This window comes from Thunnus albacares, chromosome 12 (assembly GCF_914725855.1).
Source record: "Thunnus albacares chromosome 12, fThuAlb1.1, whole genome shotgun sequence".
Classification (NCBI taxonomy): domain Eukaryota; kingdom Metazoa; phylum Chordata; class Actinopteri; order Scombriformes; family Scombridae; genus Thunnus; species Thunnus albacares.
In genome coordinates, this window is record NC_058117.1 from 31,431,180 (window position 1) to 31,446,627 (window position 15,448).

General features: G+C 37.6%; 2 protein-coding genes across 2 annotated transcripts; both read right to left on the reverse strand.

Annotated features, from left to right (window-relative positions):
- Positions 1-359: 359 nt before the first annotated feature.
- LOC122993455 (GTPase IMAP family member 9-like) lies at positions 360-2,534 on the reverse strand. Its single transcript, XM_044367615.1, has 3 exons — positions 2,522-2,534; positions 2,396-2,413; positions 360-1,677 (listed from the first exon to the last, which is right to left on the reverse strand). The coding sequence occupies exons 1-3, from the start codon at positions 2,532-2,534 to the stop codon at positions 713-715; spliced, it is 996 nt and encodes a 331-aa protein (XP_044223550.1). The 3' UTR covers positions 360-712.
- Positions 2,535-2,865: 331 nt separating this feature from the next.
- Positions 2,866-10,832, reverse strand: LOC122993456 (verrucotoxin subunit beta-like). Its single transcript, XM_044367616.1, has 3 exons — positions 10,794-10,832; positions 5,160-5,272; positions 2,866-4,754 (listed from the first exon to the last, which is right to left on the reverse strand). Exons 2-3 carry the CDS (start codon positions 5,257-5,259, stop codon positions 2,866-2,868), a joined length of 1,989 nt encoding a protein of 662 aa, XP_044223551.1. The 5' UTR covers positions 5,260-5,272; positions 10,794-10,832.
- Between the last annotated feature and the right edge of the window lie 4,616 nt (positions 10,833-15,448).

Sequence of the window (15,448 nt, forward strand, 5' to 3'; positions counted from 1 at the left end):
AAGAAAATGAAAAAGGGAATTAAAGCTTCTTCAGTCCAGGATCAGAAAGTTTTTGTTGTTTTCTTGATTCAAATGTTTTGGAATCTTTGAATCTTTCTTTCCAGTTTTCTTTCTGACCCTTCATCACACATGAGACTCATCTGACCACCTGCTGGGTAGAAAAGTGTAAAAGCAATCAGAGTAGCTGCTGATCCAACTGATCCAAACCTTCTCTGTGTTCTTCATGTTGTTTGGTGTCTGTATTTGTGCACATATTGAGCATGTTAAACTCTCTCACTTTTTTGTATTTTCCCTCCTTTTTTCTGGGTATAAAATTCCTGCAGGAGAAAATGACAAGAGAGAACTTTTTCTATCCTGCATCAGCAACAGTCCTTTATTGTTTTGCTTTAATACATCTTTGTTCTACAGATTAAAAGAAAGTTGTTGAGTAATTCCACGACAACAGCAGATGTCATTTTCACATTTTACATTAATTTAGTCTCACTGTGTGGAGATGGGTGTTTTCTTGTGTTTGGATCATTTTTTATCAACTGATGGATGATTTGTAAAACTAAAGATAAATTGACATGAATCATTTGAATTAGGAGTTGGATTATTGAATTTCTTTCCTCGGCCTCCATTCTAGCTCGAAATTCTTGGTGTTCCTTCAGTTTTTTTCATGTCTTTCCTTTAACTTATTCTCCCTCTTTCTGTCTGCATAAAGCTTTTCCTCTTATTCCTTCTTTAGTTCCTCTTGCTCTTTGAACTCTTTCATCCACTTTGGGAGTCGAGGGTATTTCATATGCATAACAGAGAGGTGAAATGAAGCAACCATTCTGGTGACCCAACCGCTGTTCTCAGCTTCCTTTCTGGCCTGAAGTTCTTGCATTTCCTTCAGTATTTTCATTTCGCGTTTGCTTTGTTTTTCACATTCTTCCTTTAATTTAGCCTCCCTCTTCATGTCACCCTTCACTTCTCTCAGCTGTTTTTCATACTTTTTCTCTATTTCCTTCCTCAGTTTCTCCTGCTCTTTGTGTATTTGCTCTTTTTTCTCTTCCAGGATTCGTTGTTTCTCCTCTTCTATCGCTTTCTCTGCCTTTTGGAACATTTCAGTGGTGTAGTAGCTTCCTCTATTCTGCACATTTATAATTCTTATCTTCTTGAGCAGCTCACTGACCTGAGAACGATCCTCCAGTTTATTATTGAACACGTGGTACTGGCCGTTACATCTGGACACAAAGTCCTGCAGGTCTTTGTCGTCCTTCAACAACTCCTCAACAGGTTTCCCTTCGAGCAGGTCACCATGGGTAAAGAGAACCATGCTGTATTTGTCAGCTTCCTCACCAAAGATTTCCTGAATCTTCTGCACCGTCTTCCTTTCTTCCTCTGTGAATCTGCCCAGTCTGATGACAACCAGGAAGATATGAGGTCCAGGAGAAGCAAGGGAAATGCACCGGACAATATCTTTTAATGTTTTCTCTTCAGTGTCCTTGGTGTCAAACAGGCCTGGAGTGTCGATAATAGCAACCTTTTGTCCATCAACCTCGCCAACAGCCTTTTGACAGACTTTAGTCGAAGATTTGAAGCTGAATTCTGATTTAAAACACTTTCGTTCCAGAATGGTGTTTCCTGTGGCACTTTTGCCAACTCCAGTCTTCCCCACCATCACAATCCTGACCAGCTCATTATTGTTGTAGACTGAAAAAAAGGACAAACAATCAATGTTATGAAAATGTCTTTAATTAGTCACATCAGTGATGGATAACTATGGTTGGAAAAACTCAAGTTGTGTTTACACAGTATTAAGGTTCATGAGAGTTTCAGCTCTTAGTTGCTGAAGATTCTTCATTTGTTTTTTCATCTTTATTTTTATGTTTGTGGTTCTTTGGTCTTTATTACAATATCTTGTAAAAATGCCCAAAGTCATTGTTTAAGGAGAATTTTAAGAACCATACTGGATTATTTGTATTATTTAAATATTTTTGACTTGATCTTTGATGTTTTCTGAATCATTATGGTTCTAGTACCAAAAGACTCATCAACACACCCTACTTATTACCACAATTACACTGCATCACCCAGTCTGCATAAGCACAGCTGTTATGTTGGTGAGTGAATCACAGGAGACAAAGGATAACTTTGCTGAACTCTCAGCAACAGCCAGGGCTGGACTGGAAAAATTATTCAGGCCAGGAAATATAGCCCCAGTCAGACCACTCTTAAAGTGGGGGGGTCTGGGGGTTTCCACTAGGAAATGTTTAGTTACAAAGACTTGATTTCCTGCATTCTGGTGATTTTTAGTGCATGTGAATCACAAACTAATGAGCCAACAACTGCTTAGTACAATGTATTGATATGAACCTCAAGTAAAACCAAAGGTACATATCATTAAGGATGGAGACGACACTACTATTACCAATGCTGCTCTCTCCACCTTCAAAAGGAAAAACAGCAAGAGTAAAATTACCATTATACAGTGGAACAACCAGCGTATAAACAGCTGTTCTGTATTTTGAAACAGTCAATAAAATTCAGTAAATACCAAAGCTGCCCATTTTATCACTTTACATTTATGTAATAAATATACAAATTAATCTTATACATCTAATTAAATCAATTAAAAATAAATAATAAATAATTCAATTTTTCATGAAAAGAAATGGTGATCTTTGTACTGGAGGACAAAGAATCATAGAGAGGTATAGATTTCATTTTATATGATATACGAGTTATTGTCTGTGTTTGCAAGAGGCAACAGTGAGGGTGTCAAGGAAGTGTGACAAATTATCGGAGCCAGTTATTTTGTATGATTTTGTTAACTCAGCTAAAAATGTAATAACTTATTATGTGCAAAAAATGTATTACATTATTGATTTAGAAATGTTATTACATTATTGGCTGTTCAAAGCCCTCTCTTTCCAGCACGGAGCCAGGGCACCTGCTGACAACTGTTTTATGATCATAAATGTGGACATCTTGTCCAATCTCTGCAGGTTTCTCCCAGCTGACTGATATCTCACCTGAGTTTGTTTCAACTTGAGGTTTTCCAGGAGGGCTGCAAGGTAAGGTTTTAATGAGACCGCTGACTTCATTGGCTGGCCCAACACCTACTGTGGTCACTGCTCTGCATCTGAACATATACTCTGTGTTAGGAGTCAGACCGCTCACTGTCACTTCTTCAGCCTTTGGTGCTGGTTTTTGTTGCCATCCATCCTCTCCACTGACACAGTACTCTACAGAGTAGGAGGTGATGTTCTCTGATCCAAATCTTGGTGGACAAATCTTCAGTGTAACGCTGTTGTGGGTTACATCACCTGCTGTCACTGTTTCAGGCTTTGAAAGCGGCTCAAAGTTCTCACTGACAGAAAAACCGTTTTCATAAACGTAGATGCTTGAACCTTTCTGTGTCTCATTTGTTAAACCTACTGTCAGGAACTTTATGTTCTTCTTCTCCTTGTTGGCCTCTGCAAAATCACTGAATAGATTTACTTTGTTCCTCATTGCATAAGATACTTCTTTTGAGGCGTACCATTGTTCCTTCTCTACATCATCGGTCTGTGGATATTGTGGTTTGTCTGGTTTGGATGTTTCTTCCAAGTAGTTTGATAAAGCTGAGAGATACGGTTCAGCTCTTCCCAGTGAGGTGAAAACAAAACACACAGCATGTTCTGCACTGAGAATTTCTTCATCAAGCACATTTTCAGATGGGACAATCTTGGTGTTTTTCATCATGTTGGTGAAAATTTTTAACCTGCGCATTTCCTTCTCTTTACAGTCCATCCACTCGTTCAGGCTTGTGTTGTTGAAAGGAGAAGAATGTCTCTTCTTCAGAATCTCTGCAAGCACAGCCTCCTCTTCCCCTCCTCCCCTGATTGATGGAAGTTTATTTGCCAAATTTTGTTGGAATTCCAGTTTGTACCCGGAGCAAAATTCTGCAAATGTTTTAAGTTTTTTACCAATCTGTGGGAACTGCTGTGCAGTGGTGGTTCTCATTGCATCATTGCACCTCATTTCCAGCTCAGTGAAGTCCTCCAGGACACTCTGGGATTTCTGCACTAAACTTATACTTATCTGACGGACGAGTTTAGCAGCAGATGGATCTAAACTCACAAGTGGCATCAGCCAGACCTTCATTGGTACAGCATTTTCTCCATTGGTTCCCAGTAATTGTGGTAGGCTTTGGTAGACTTGTATGGCATCCTGAAAGGATGTTGGAGTTTTCTTCAGTAAAAAGTCTCCATGGAATTTGCAGGAGAACTTCTCCACCTTTTCAATGTCCTTGGTTTCCATTTGGACAGAACCTTCCCCCCCTACTGTGATGGTGGGGATTTTCTCAATCATCACCTTCATGTTGCCCTGAATGTCTTGATGACTTTCTTCATCAGACACCTCACGGTCAAAGACAAAGAAGGCTTGTGCCCCATAAAGGATACCTGTGACTACATGTGTTGCTATTGCTTTATCAAAGACATCCGGATGCTTCACATTGTCTCTTCCAAGATGATTCATTGACAGTTGCTTCATCTTTGTGGTTGCATGGTACTTCAGTGTTACTCTGACCTGATGTTTGGATGTTTTACTATCTTTCAGGTATTTGGCAGATCCTCCAACCTCTACTAGTCCACCAAGGAAACTTGCCTTCAGGGATGCTTCTACATTTAATGCTGAAGATTTATCTGCAATTGATTCAGATGCAACTATCTGAAAATCGTTGCAGTGCTGTGGTCTTTCTTGTATATCATTTTTCAGATCTTTAAGGTCCCACAATGTCATGCCTGCAAAAGAAGAAACAAAAATCAAGATCAGCTTCCTTTAATGAATGAATGAATGTTCTGCCATTTCATGTCCCACCTCTTATGGGATTATAAGACACCTTTAACAGACATACAATAGAGAACTGGTCAGTATTGGTCACAAATCAGTCCAGGTGATCTAATAATAAAAAGCAACAATAATTGTTTGAGCCCTACACCTTACTAATACAAGGTTTTATTCCTGAACTCCTTTATAACACTAAACAAAAGACAAAAGATCCTCAATTTCTATTTCTCGCAGATCACACACTGGAAAAAATCAACTGTTTTCTTCCACAGCAGTGTACCGACCTATTTCAATGTTCAGAATGTTTTGGTTGTTGTCTAGTTGTGATGCATTTAGTATTTCTACATGTGAATTCTTACCAGGGATGAGTGAGTCTTTGCGGCAGTCATACAGCATCCCGAGGCTGAAAGGCCGGCCGAGCGCCGCCACCTCCATCGTCCCTGTGGCGTCAGCGTCCATTGCTCAGTGTGAACTGGAAAAAATGGACAACAGCTTGTTAGTTCTCCCTGTTGTCTGTCACCTTGTAATGTGGCTGCAACACAGAGGTACTGCAGAATCTATAAACACTAAATAAAATAATAACCACAGACATACACTAATAGGATAAATATTCTTTGAGATATCATGGATACAGAGGGTCTGAGAACTTTCTAAGATTTACAAAAATCCACAGAGATACTGTGGAATGGTAGGCTTCCCAAATGGGTCAGTAGTAACACAAGGGAAAAAATGGAGGGAAGCTGTTTGTTGCAGAAAACAGAGAAAATGTAATCAGCTCAATGTGTGTAAACTGAAATCCAGACTAGCTGCCTGTCACGTTTTGTGTTCCTTGTGCCTTTAAATTCCTGCATTTGTGCTCATGTTGAGCAGATAAAATGTTCTGCGTCTAATATCTCAAAAAATATTTAACTGTTTGTAATGATACTTTGTACAGAAATTCATGTTCCCCAGAGGATGATCCTGAATCCCCTGACTTTTCCTCTAGCACCGAGTTTTCTTATTAGTCTTATTCTGTGAAATATCTCAACAACTGTTGGACAGTAATTCAATAAAATCTCTCCTCTAAAATCCATCTGAGAGGAGAATGTTGGTGGAAAAACTAACTGTCTGTCTTAAAAGGTTTCTAAATGGTACAGCAGAAAGCCTCGGCTAGATGGACGCAGTCATGTAAATGCCTTTTAAAACGGGGGAACAGATACAACATGAATTATAGACATGAAACAGTTATCTGAGAAGATTAAACATGAGAGTACCGATCAGAGCACATTAACATTTAATAACTTACAGATCACCAAGTACTGAACATTATTCTACCAGTCAAAAGTTTGACTTCAGCTACTTGAAATCTAGTTTTTTATTATATTCCTCCATTTAAATTTTTCTGAATTCTGCGTTCTATGATTGAAGCACATTTTGTCATCAGAAAGATTGTCTAATCATGTGGTGGATGAATAAAAATGTTAATAATTCAGTAAGAAAGTATTTAAAATATAATCATACATTGAATGAAATTAAGATATACCATTGAATTTGTGATGATGCAACACAAACTTGCACTATTTTTTAATTAAAAAACACAGTCAGACATCAGCATGAAGAAGTGAAACAGATATGTGAGCACTATGATCTGAGGTAATCCTTCACATGTTTGTGAGTGATCACACTGTGCACCATAAAAAATAATAATCACACAATAACATTAGTAAATCAGGCTCATAGTGAAGAGATGTGAACTGATTTGCTCCTCCTCCCAAAGTCAGAGTGAAGCCACAAACCAGCTGTAAGGCAAGGCAAGGCAAGTTTATTTGTATAGCACATTTCAACAACAAGGCAAATCAAAGTGCTTTACATAGAGCATAAAAGGCATTAAAACAGAATATAAAAGCAATTAAAAATACATAAAAACAATTAAAAAGTGTTAAATTTGGAAATAAAAAGAAGCTAAAAGGGAATAAGACAGATAAAACAAGATAATAAAAGTTACAGTGCAGTGTAAAATATTAACCCTCAAATTTGGTTTCATAAAAGGCAGCCAAAAGTCTTCAGCTGTGATTTAAAAGAACTGAGAGTTGCAGCAGACCTGCAGTTTTCTGGGAGTTTGTTCCAGATATGTGGAGTATAATAACAGAACACGGCTTCTCCATGTTTAGTTTTTATTCTGGGGACAGAAAGCAGTCCTGTCCCAGACGACCTGACCTGACGACCCTGGATGGTTCATAATGTAGCAGCAGATGACAAATGTATTTCGGCCCTAAACCATTCAGTGCTTTATAAACCAACAGCAATATCTTAAAATCAGTTCTTTGACAGACAGGAAGCCAGTGTAAAGATCTGAAAACTGGAGTGATATGTTCTACTTTCTTGGTCTTAGTGAGGACTCGAGCAGCAGCGTCTGAATCAGCTGCAGCTGTCTGATCGATTTTTTAGGGAGACCTGTGAAGACAGCGTTACAGTAGTCGAGTCTACTGAACTACATGGACAAGTTTTTCCAAATCCTGCTGAGACATAAGTCCTTTAATTCTTGATATATTCTTTGGGTGATAGTAGGCTGACTTTGTAATTGTCTTAATGTGGCTGTTGAAATTCAGGTCTGAGTCCATGACTAGACCAAGATTTCTGGCTTGGTTTGTAGTTTTTAACATTATCGATTGAAGCTGAGTGCTGACTTTTAAACGTTCTTCCTTGGCTCCAAAAACAATTACTTCAGTTTTATGTTTGTTTAATTGAAGAAAATTCTGGCACATCCAATCATTGATTTGTTCAATGCATGTGCTTGTATTAGACCATAGTCCCCTGGTGATATGGTTATGTAAATTTGTGTGTCATCCACATAACTGTGGTAGCATATTTTGTGGTTTTCCATAATCTGAGCTAGTGGGAGCATGTAGATGTTGAACAGAAGACGGGGAACTCTGCATGTAATTTTTGTCCACTCAGATGTGTAATTATCAATAGACACAAAGTAGTCCTTGTCCTTTAGTAGGATTCAATCCAGTTTAGTACTGTGCCAGAAAGTCCCACCCAGTTTTCCAGTCTGTCTAGTAATATGTTGTGGTCAGCCGTGTCAAATGCAGCACTGAGATCCAGTAATACTAATACTATAATTCTGCCACTGTCAGCATTTAAGTGGATGTCATTGAAGACCTTATCAAGAGCAGTTTCAGTACTGTGATGTGGTCGAAATCCTGACTGGAAGACATCAAAACAGTTTAGTGCCACAAAGTTGTTCAGCTGTTGAAAAAAAGCTTTTTCAATGATTTTGCTTAAAAATGGGAAGTTTGATATGGGCCTATAGTTGCTCATTAGTGATGTGTCTAGATTGTTCTTGTTTAAGAGTGGCTTGATGACGGCAGTTTTCAGGGCCTGTGGGAAGACACCTAAGAGAAGAGATGTGTTGACAATCTGTAGAAGATCTGATGCCATGCAATTTGAAACAATTTTGAAAAAGCCTGTAGCATTCCTCCATGGAGATCTTTTCTTACCAGAGACAGCCTTCACCTTAGTAGGTGCAATGGCATCAATAACATTTGTAATCTTAGAACTGAAATTATCTACATGCTCATTGACCGAGACCTAGAACCACTGGTTTTTTCAGTGATGTAATGTTTTGTGATTACCTCTGTTTGAACATTTGTGTGCATGGAGATAGCACTCTCAAAGAAAGGGAATCTTCAGGAATAATCAGAGAGAGCAACATCAGTCACCACAACCTTAGAAACATTCAGACCCTTAGAGATGATTAAGTCCAGAATGTGCCCCTTGTTGTGTGTGGGCTCCATTACATGTTGAGTCAGTCCATAGTTATCAAGAACATAATACAGTTCTTTAGTCCCTCTGTCCTGGGGGTTGTCAACATGGATGTTATAAACACCAACAATAGCTACACAGTCAAAGTCAATACAGACAATAGACAGCAGTTTAGCAAAGTCATCAAAAAAGGTAGCTCAGTTTTTAGGTGGCCTGTAGATATTTAGAAATATAGCTCGAGAGGAGGAATTCAACTGAAGAGCCACATATTCAAAAGAATCAAAGTTTCCATAAGTCATCTATTTGCATTGGAGGGAATCATTAAATAAAATGGCAACTCCACCTCCTTTCAACTTCACTCATAAAACTGAAGTTGGGAGGGGTTGACTCGATAAGAACAGTTGTAAGGACACTATGTTAGGATTTTGTCTTTATCTTATCAATACTCTTACTGGTTCTTTTTCATTACTAAAAAATTTTGTTTTTTTAATTAATTATTTTTAAAAAATAATAATTCAGACCAGGATTAGAAGTGATTTATATTTTAAATATGACTAAATATCGTTTCCAGAGCAGCAACAGTAAAGTCACTATTTAAACTCAATAACATCTCACTGGAAACTAATCCAAAATGTCAAATATTATCCTGACATCAAAATACTGAGTGAAGTTTTTAAAGAAAGAAGAAGACAGACATCAGTCAGTATCAGTCCTTCCTCCTTCTCCTCCTCCTCCTCTGCTGCTGGGATTCACTGCTGCAGGTACCACTGGTAGAGAGGAGGAGCTGCTTTGTCTCAGCCAGCGGGACGTTTACAAGAATTTACAACATTTTAAGATTTGTGTTAAACTAAGTTTAACAGTTAGACTACATACAGACAGCTTTCATTAGAGCTTCTTTATAATAATTAACTACAGACAAACCAGATGAAAATATCACTTTTCTACATGCTTGTTCAACAGGTGGTTTGATTAATTACTTTAATGCACTTTCAGTAACGAACGTATACATCGACTCAGGTAAAACTTTTACTTCACCTGATTATGTGTGTGTGTGTGTGTGTGTCAAACTCCAACACAGACAGCAGAGAACAGAAGCAGCAACTATAAATGGCAGTAAAACACAGTAAAGACTCAGCAAAGTTTCTTCTGTTCATTCAGTTTAGACGCTGTGAAAAACACTTTGGTGCTGCACCTGAATCTTATAACGGTGGGAAAACCCTGATTTTTATAAATTGCATTTTACATTTTAGCAAATTCCACGATATTCAGCGTTTTACACTTGATTCCATTTTTATCATCAAATTCTGTGATTTTGTCCGTTTTCCAGAAAGCAGAAATCATCGGGCCCTACTGTCACAGTATGAAATTCCCTTGATATAGATAGACCGATAGATAAAGTACTAAACTAGTAAAAAACTAGAATACATTTTCCTCTCCTGTGATTCTCTGGTTGGAATCATGTCACAGCTTCTCTACATCTGTACATGTAAGCAGCTCATATGTGCAGTCACCTCTTGTTTATATAATATAGACTCTTTTTATACGGTTCAACAGTACAATATTCTAATCCATCATATTATTTCTCTTTTTTTTGTGCATATGTTTGTTCCTAACAATATTAGAGATCTTAATGTTACAGCATGTTTATTACTAACCAACACAATGCAGAAGCCTCAGCGGTCACAAATCTGCCTGTATCCTTATTGAATGGATCTAATCTCTTCTTAATTGTGCTTCATCATGCATCACTCTTTCACATTTCTTAAATCATTTAATAAACTTTGTTATAAAAACAATTAACATATTATTATTAATCCGTACTGATTCACATGATAACATTACATAAGACTTTAACAACTAGCAGCAACGAGTGTTAGTAATTTGCAGGAGATTTTACCTGTTTGATGTTTGGTTTGAGTTTCATGCAGGTTGAAGTTGGTCTTTGTGTTTCTGCAGCTGTACAGCATCGTCCCAAAAATGAAGATTCACATCATCAGTTCAGTTACAACAGCAGCAGGAAAGAGAAAGTTCTGTTGACAGCAAGAAACTCTCTTTATCTCTTAAACATCTGTAGTCATAGTGCTCACAGACAATCATAAATATCTTCATCAATAACACGAGTGCTGAGTTTAAGTTCTGTCCTTTTTTTTTTTTTTTACTTTACTAAGATCATGTTGACCTGGATGAGTTTAGAGGTCCTGCAGCACTAATCTGGAAATACAATAAAACTGAATCAGTGAACTTACAGCAGAAAGGTTTGTGATGCTCTGAGAGAGTTCTGTGGTTTCTATCTTTATTTCTCTCTGAGGGACAAAGTTCACCTGATCTATAATCATGAACAGAAGGAGGTGCGGAGAAGAAACGCCCTGATTTCTTAGAAATTATCTAACCTTTATGACTCTGAAATAAACTTCTGATTAGGTAAAAGTCAATGGCGTGCCAGGGGTGTGTCCTCCCACCACTTTTATTTGTTTTTGATGATCCTGTCATTGTGTCCCTGCTCAGTAATGATTAAACTAACCTTCGTCCAGTGGCGGATGAATTTAGTGACTGGTGCAAACGCTCCTTCTTGAATATAAATGTGTCTAAAACAAAGGAAATGATAAGTGACTTTAGGAAGAAACCTCCCCCTGTTCTTCCTGCTTCTTGCTCCAGTCTCTCCTTGTTCAGTGAGTTCAGGTTTCTGGTCGCAGATATAATCTGTCCAGATGCAGGACTAATAGATTTAAGAACTCATTTGTCCCTGCTGCTGTTGGCCTTTTGAATAATGTTATGTAAATCTGTGTTTTTTGTGTGAATTGTTTGTGTGTTGATTGTTGAGGATGATTATATTTACTGTTGGCTGTGCAACTAATTGGCCCTCGGAGAAACTCAAAGGAAATATTAATAATATTTAGCGGCTGATTCTCCATCTTTGCACCACTTACACATGTGAACAACTATTAAACATCGAGCAAAAGCCTTAATGCTGTTTAAACCCACTTTCAGATTTGTGAAACCTCTATTCTATTTGTGAAAACTGAAAAAATGGCGATTTCACTGCTTTTTTCCATCCAGACCACATTAGACCAGATCCACCACTATATTTAGACCCATCAAATCTGGACTAGATCAACCACTTTATTTGTGAAATCAGAAACAGTGAAATCGCCCTTTTTTCTGTAGTCATAAGCAAAAATAAATGTTTCACAATTCTGAAAGTGGTTTTAAACAGTGTTAACACTTTTTAGAGAAAGTGGTGCAAAAACAAAGAATCAGCACTAAATATCATTATTTATGTTTTCCTCAACTTTTCTCTTCTTCTTCTCTTTCTATGGATGTTTTGGTGACAATAGTGACACTGACATTAACCTGGCAATTAAAGCTTTACTGTATTTCTTAAATTTAAAAATAAAATGGAGCCTGAGCCTCTGAGCCTGAACATGGTCTTAGATCATCTAACCAGTTACTTCTCGCTGTTCCCAGGTCCAGTTTTGTGACCAGGACCCCCAAACTCTGGAGTGCACTTCCTGTAGAGATCAGACTGTCGACATCTGTGTCAGCATTTAAAAAACAATTAAAAACCTGCTTCTTCAGGATGACATTCTTGTAATGTAAGCAGACCCAGTATTATGACTCTAACCCTAGGGGGCCAGGCCTGTCCATCCAGGAATTTGGCCCACCAGGAGAAATCAGTATCAACGCTGCACAGGCTCACCAGGACTCAAGTCCTGGACCCGATGACATGAAAGGGCCTACGAGACTCAGGGGGAAAAAAATTTAAAAACATACAAACTAGGCAGGAGTTTTTTTTTCCTCCCTGTGAATTTTATTTTCTGTCTGTTTGTGGTGTCTGGATTTAGAGTGAAGTGAGATATCTGTCCTCGTGAGACAAAACCAGGAAAAAGACATTTTAAAGGTAGGAACAGACTTTAATACCTGCAGTTATTAATTTATTCATGCAGTATTCTTATGCTCGCACCACTTGTGATTGGACAGAAGGATGTATGCAGGCCTCACATGCGAGTCTTGTTTTTGGACATTGGTCGTCCCTTTAATTGTTGCCATTTAGACTTTATGGCGCTTGAACTTATCAGGCAAAGGGCTCGCTCTCATCTGTTAGTGTGTGTGTGTGTGTGTGTGTGTCTATATCTGTTTCATATATATATGCTTCACTATGGGCTTATAATGATTATATGACTTGTATTTACTGTCGTGAGTCATCAAATTAAATTGCAGTAATCTGTGTTCTGTAGACGAACTCTTGACCTTGGACATGTGATCGATGATGCGATGATGATAAAACTTATGGGCGGTAGTGTTTGTCACCAGCATGTCTCTTAATTTGTCAGGAGTGAGGTTTGGGGACTGAATGTACCAATGTTGTGTGTGTGTGTTCTTTCTATGTGTGTACTTATTTGTATTCATCACCTTGTTTAATCTCTGTAATATTCTATTATTATATTTGTTCAGTGCTGTTCTGTCTTAATCGTTATTTTACTGACTTAACTTTTATTTAATCCTTTAATGTCCTGTTTTTATCTCCTTGTGAAGCACTTTGTAATATCTGTTTTGAAAAGTGATATATAAATAAAGATTATGATTAAACCCAGCAGGAATTACTTTCAATCATTAAACTCAAGAAATGCATCATTTCATACAAATCTGAAACACATGATATGATTGATGAATATTTTCTGGTTTCTTTAGTCTCTATGACAGTAAACTGAATATTTTTGGGTTGAAGACAAAATAAGATATTTTACATTGCATCTTGGGCTTTGACAATTGATAATCGAGAAAATAATCAACAGATTAATCAATAATGAAAATAATGGTTAGGTGAAGCCTTACTTTGAACTACATTTAGTCCAGTGGTTCCCAACCTAGGGGTCGGGCTCCTCCAAAGGGTCAGCAGATAAATCTGAGCAGTCGTGAGATGATTAATGAATCCTGAGATAGCAGTATTGGGAGTAAGAAGATTTTAGACATTCATATTTATAAAATATTCTTTTGATAACAGCAAAAATATGTAATTGGACATTAGCTCAGCAAGGATGAACCTTCCACAGCAGAACAGATAAACAGATTAAAGGAAGTGGATGAAATGGAAAAAAATACATTCAAACTGAAACTGAGACAAATACATTTTTAAAAAAACAAATAAATAATAATATAATTATAATGGAATGTTTCAGGCCTTTGAAATGAACAAAATAAAACAAAAAAAGGAATGTAAATTTGATGTAATAATTTTCTTAAAGGTATGAATCCATCCATTTTATTATGTACTGTTTCATTTGTTCTTCCTTTCTTATTATTTAATTTCTGTTTTTTTTCTTCCTCTTTTTCTGGTTTGTTTTTTGTTTTCTGCTTTTTGGTTGTTTTCTGTCTCGTGCTCATTTCTGGTGCACCCAGAAAGATGAAAAATCTTCATTCTATTATGATCACTTCTGTACATTCTAAACTTCATGTTTCTCCAACTTTCACAAACACAATGTAATTATTGTATCTCGTGTGTTTGTTTCTTTATTATTATGGGACATCAGACCTAAATTTGACCCCCTAAACACGCTCAAAAGCTCACCAAATTTGGCACGCACAAAAATGTAAGAATTGACCCCCAAAGTGCCAAAATGTGCTCTTTAGCACTACCTATGTAACTAAAATGGCCGCAATGGCCCATAGGAATGTTGTAGAGAGCTCAAACCAAAATTCAATTATTTGTCTCATCAAGACCTACGAATCATACACTGACACCCCTGACCTAAATCCAACAGGAAGTCTGCAATTAGCCTGTCAATAAAGACTTTGCCTCAATTTTGGCCCCCGAACAAACGCTATCTCCTCCAAGAGCGTTAATGGTATCGACTTCAAACTTTAATACATGACTTATGACACTGTGCTGAAAAAATTGTTACAAACTTTGTAATAACTCGAACGGTTTGGATTTTATAAGCCCCAAAAGTTGCAGTGCCACATCACCCTTACAATATAAAGCAATGGGGAGGCATGAACTTTGTGTCAAACAGAGGCTTCTGACGTCTAAACTATAAGTCTGACCACTTTCAAACCTGTATCAATGGATTCGCAACGGATTTTTAATGTAAGATTTGACCAAAATAATGTGATTTATGAAGAGATTTTACAAGAAGAGTACTTAATAACATTCTCCTCTCCAACTGAGAGGGAGAGAGAGAGGAGGGAAGAAAGAGGGGTGTGTGCCACACTCAGTGGAGGCTGGTCCATAGAGACAGAGAAAATAGACCCTCCTCTATTATTTGAGAGGCAAGAGGGAGATCAAAATATAAAAAAGAATATTTGGTTGAAATAAATCATTACCAAATCTCAGTATAATTTACAACATATTTTTTCTCTCTTCTTTGGAAGAGACATGTAAAATGATGCTCCAAGGGAGGATGGCCTCCCTAACCAGTCAACAACCAGAATGCAATATTGACATGGAGTTGGTCCAATGATAGTTTCCAGAATTCATCTTCAATTCTCTCCACAAGGCAGAGTAGCAGCAGTAGATAGCTCCTTGCGTTAGCCAATGCAACAGCTGGCTTGTTGTAGCAGCCTAAAGTACTCTTTATACATCCATGGAAGGACTGTTAAGGACTGTTGTTAAGCTAATAGGAGAAATTATCTGGACTGTGCAGCACAGCAGCAGCAGGACACCGCCAGGGAGCGGCTGGAGAGAGAAGCAACTGGAGAAACAACCAGGAGAGTTAGCTTGTTTGTCATTGTTGCTAATGATATCAGACTGGTTAAACAGCAGCCATAAAGTTCTGTTAACTAACAAACAAGATGACAAACAGTCACAAATGGATGTTAGGACATGAATACTTCATCTCCATGATAGAAAGAAGAAGACATCAGATAACATGAGGCAGATACAGATTCTCTCCCTCTGTCTCTT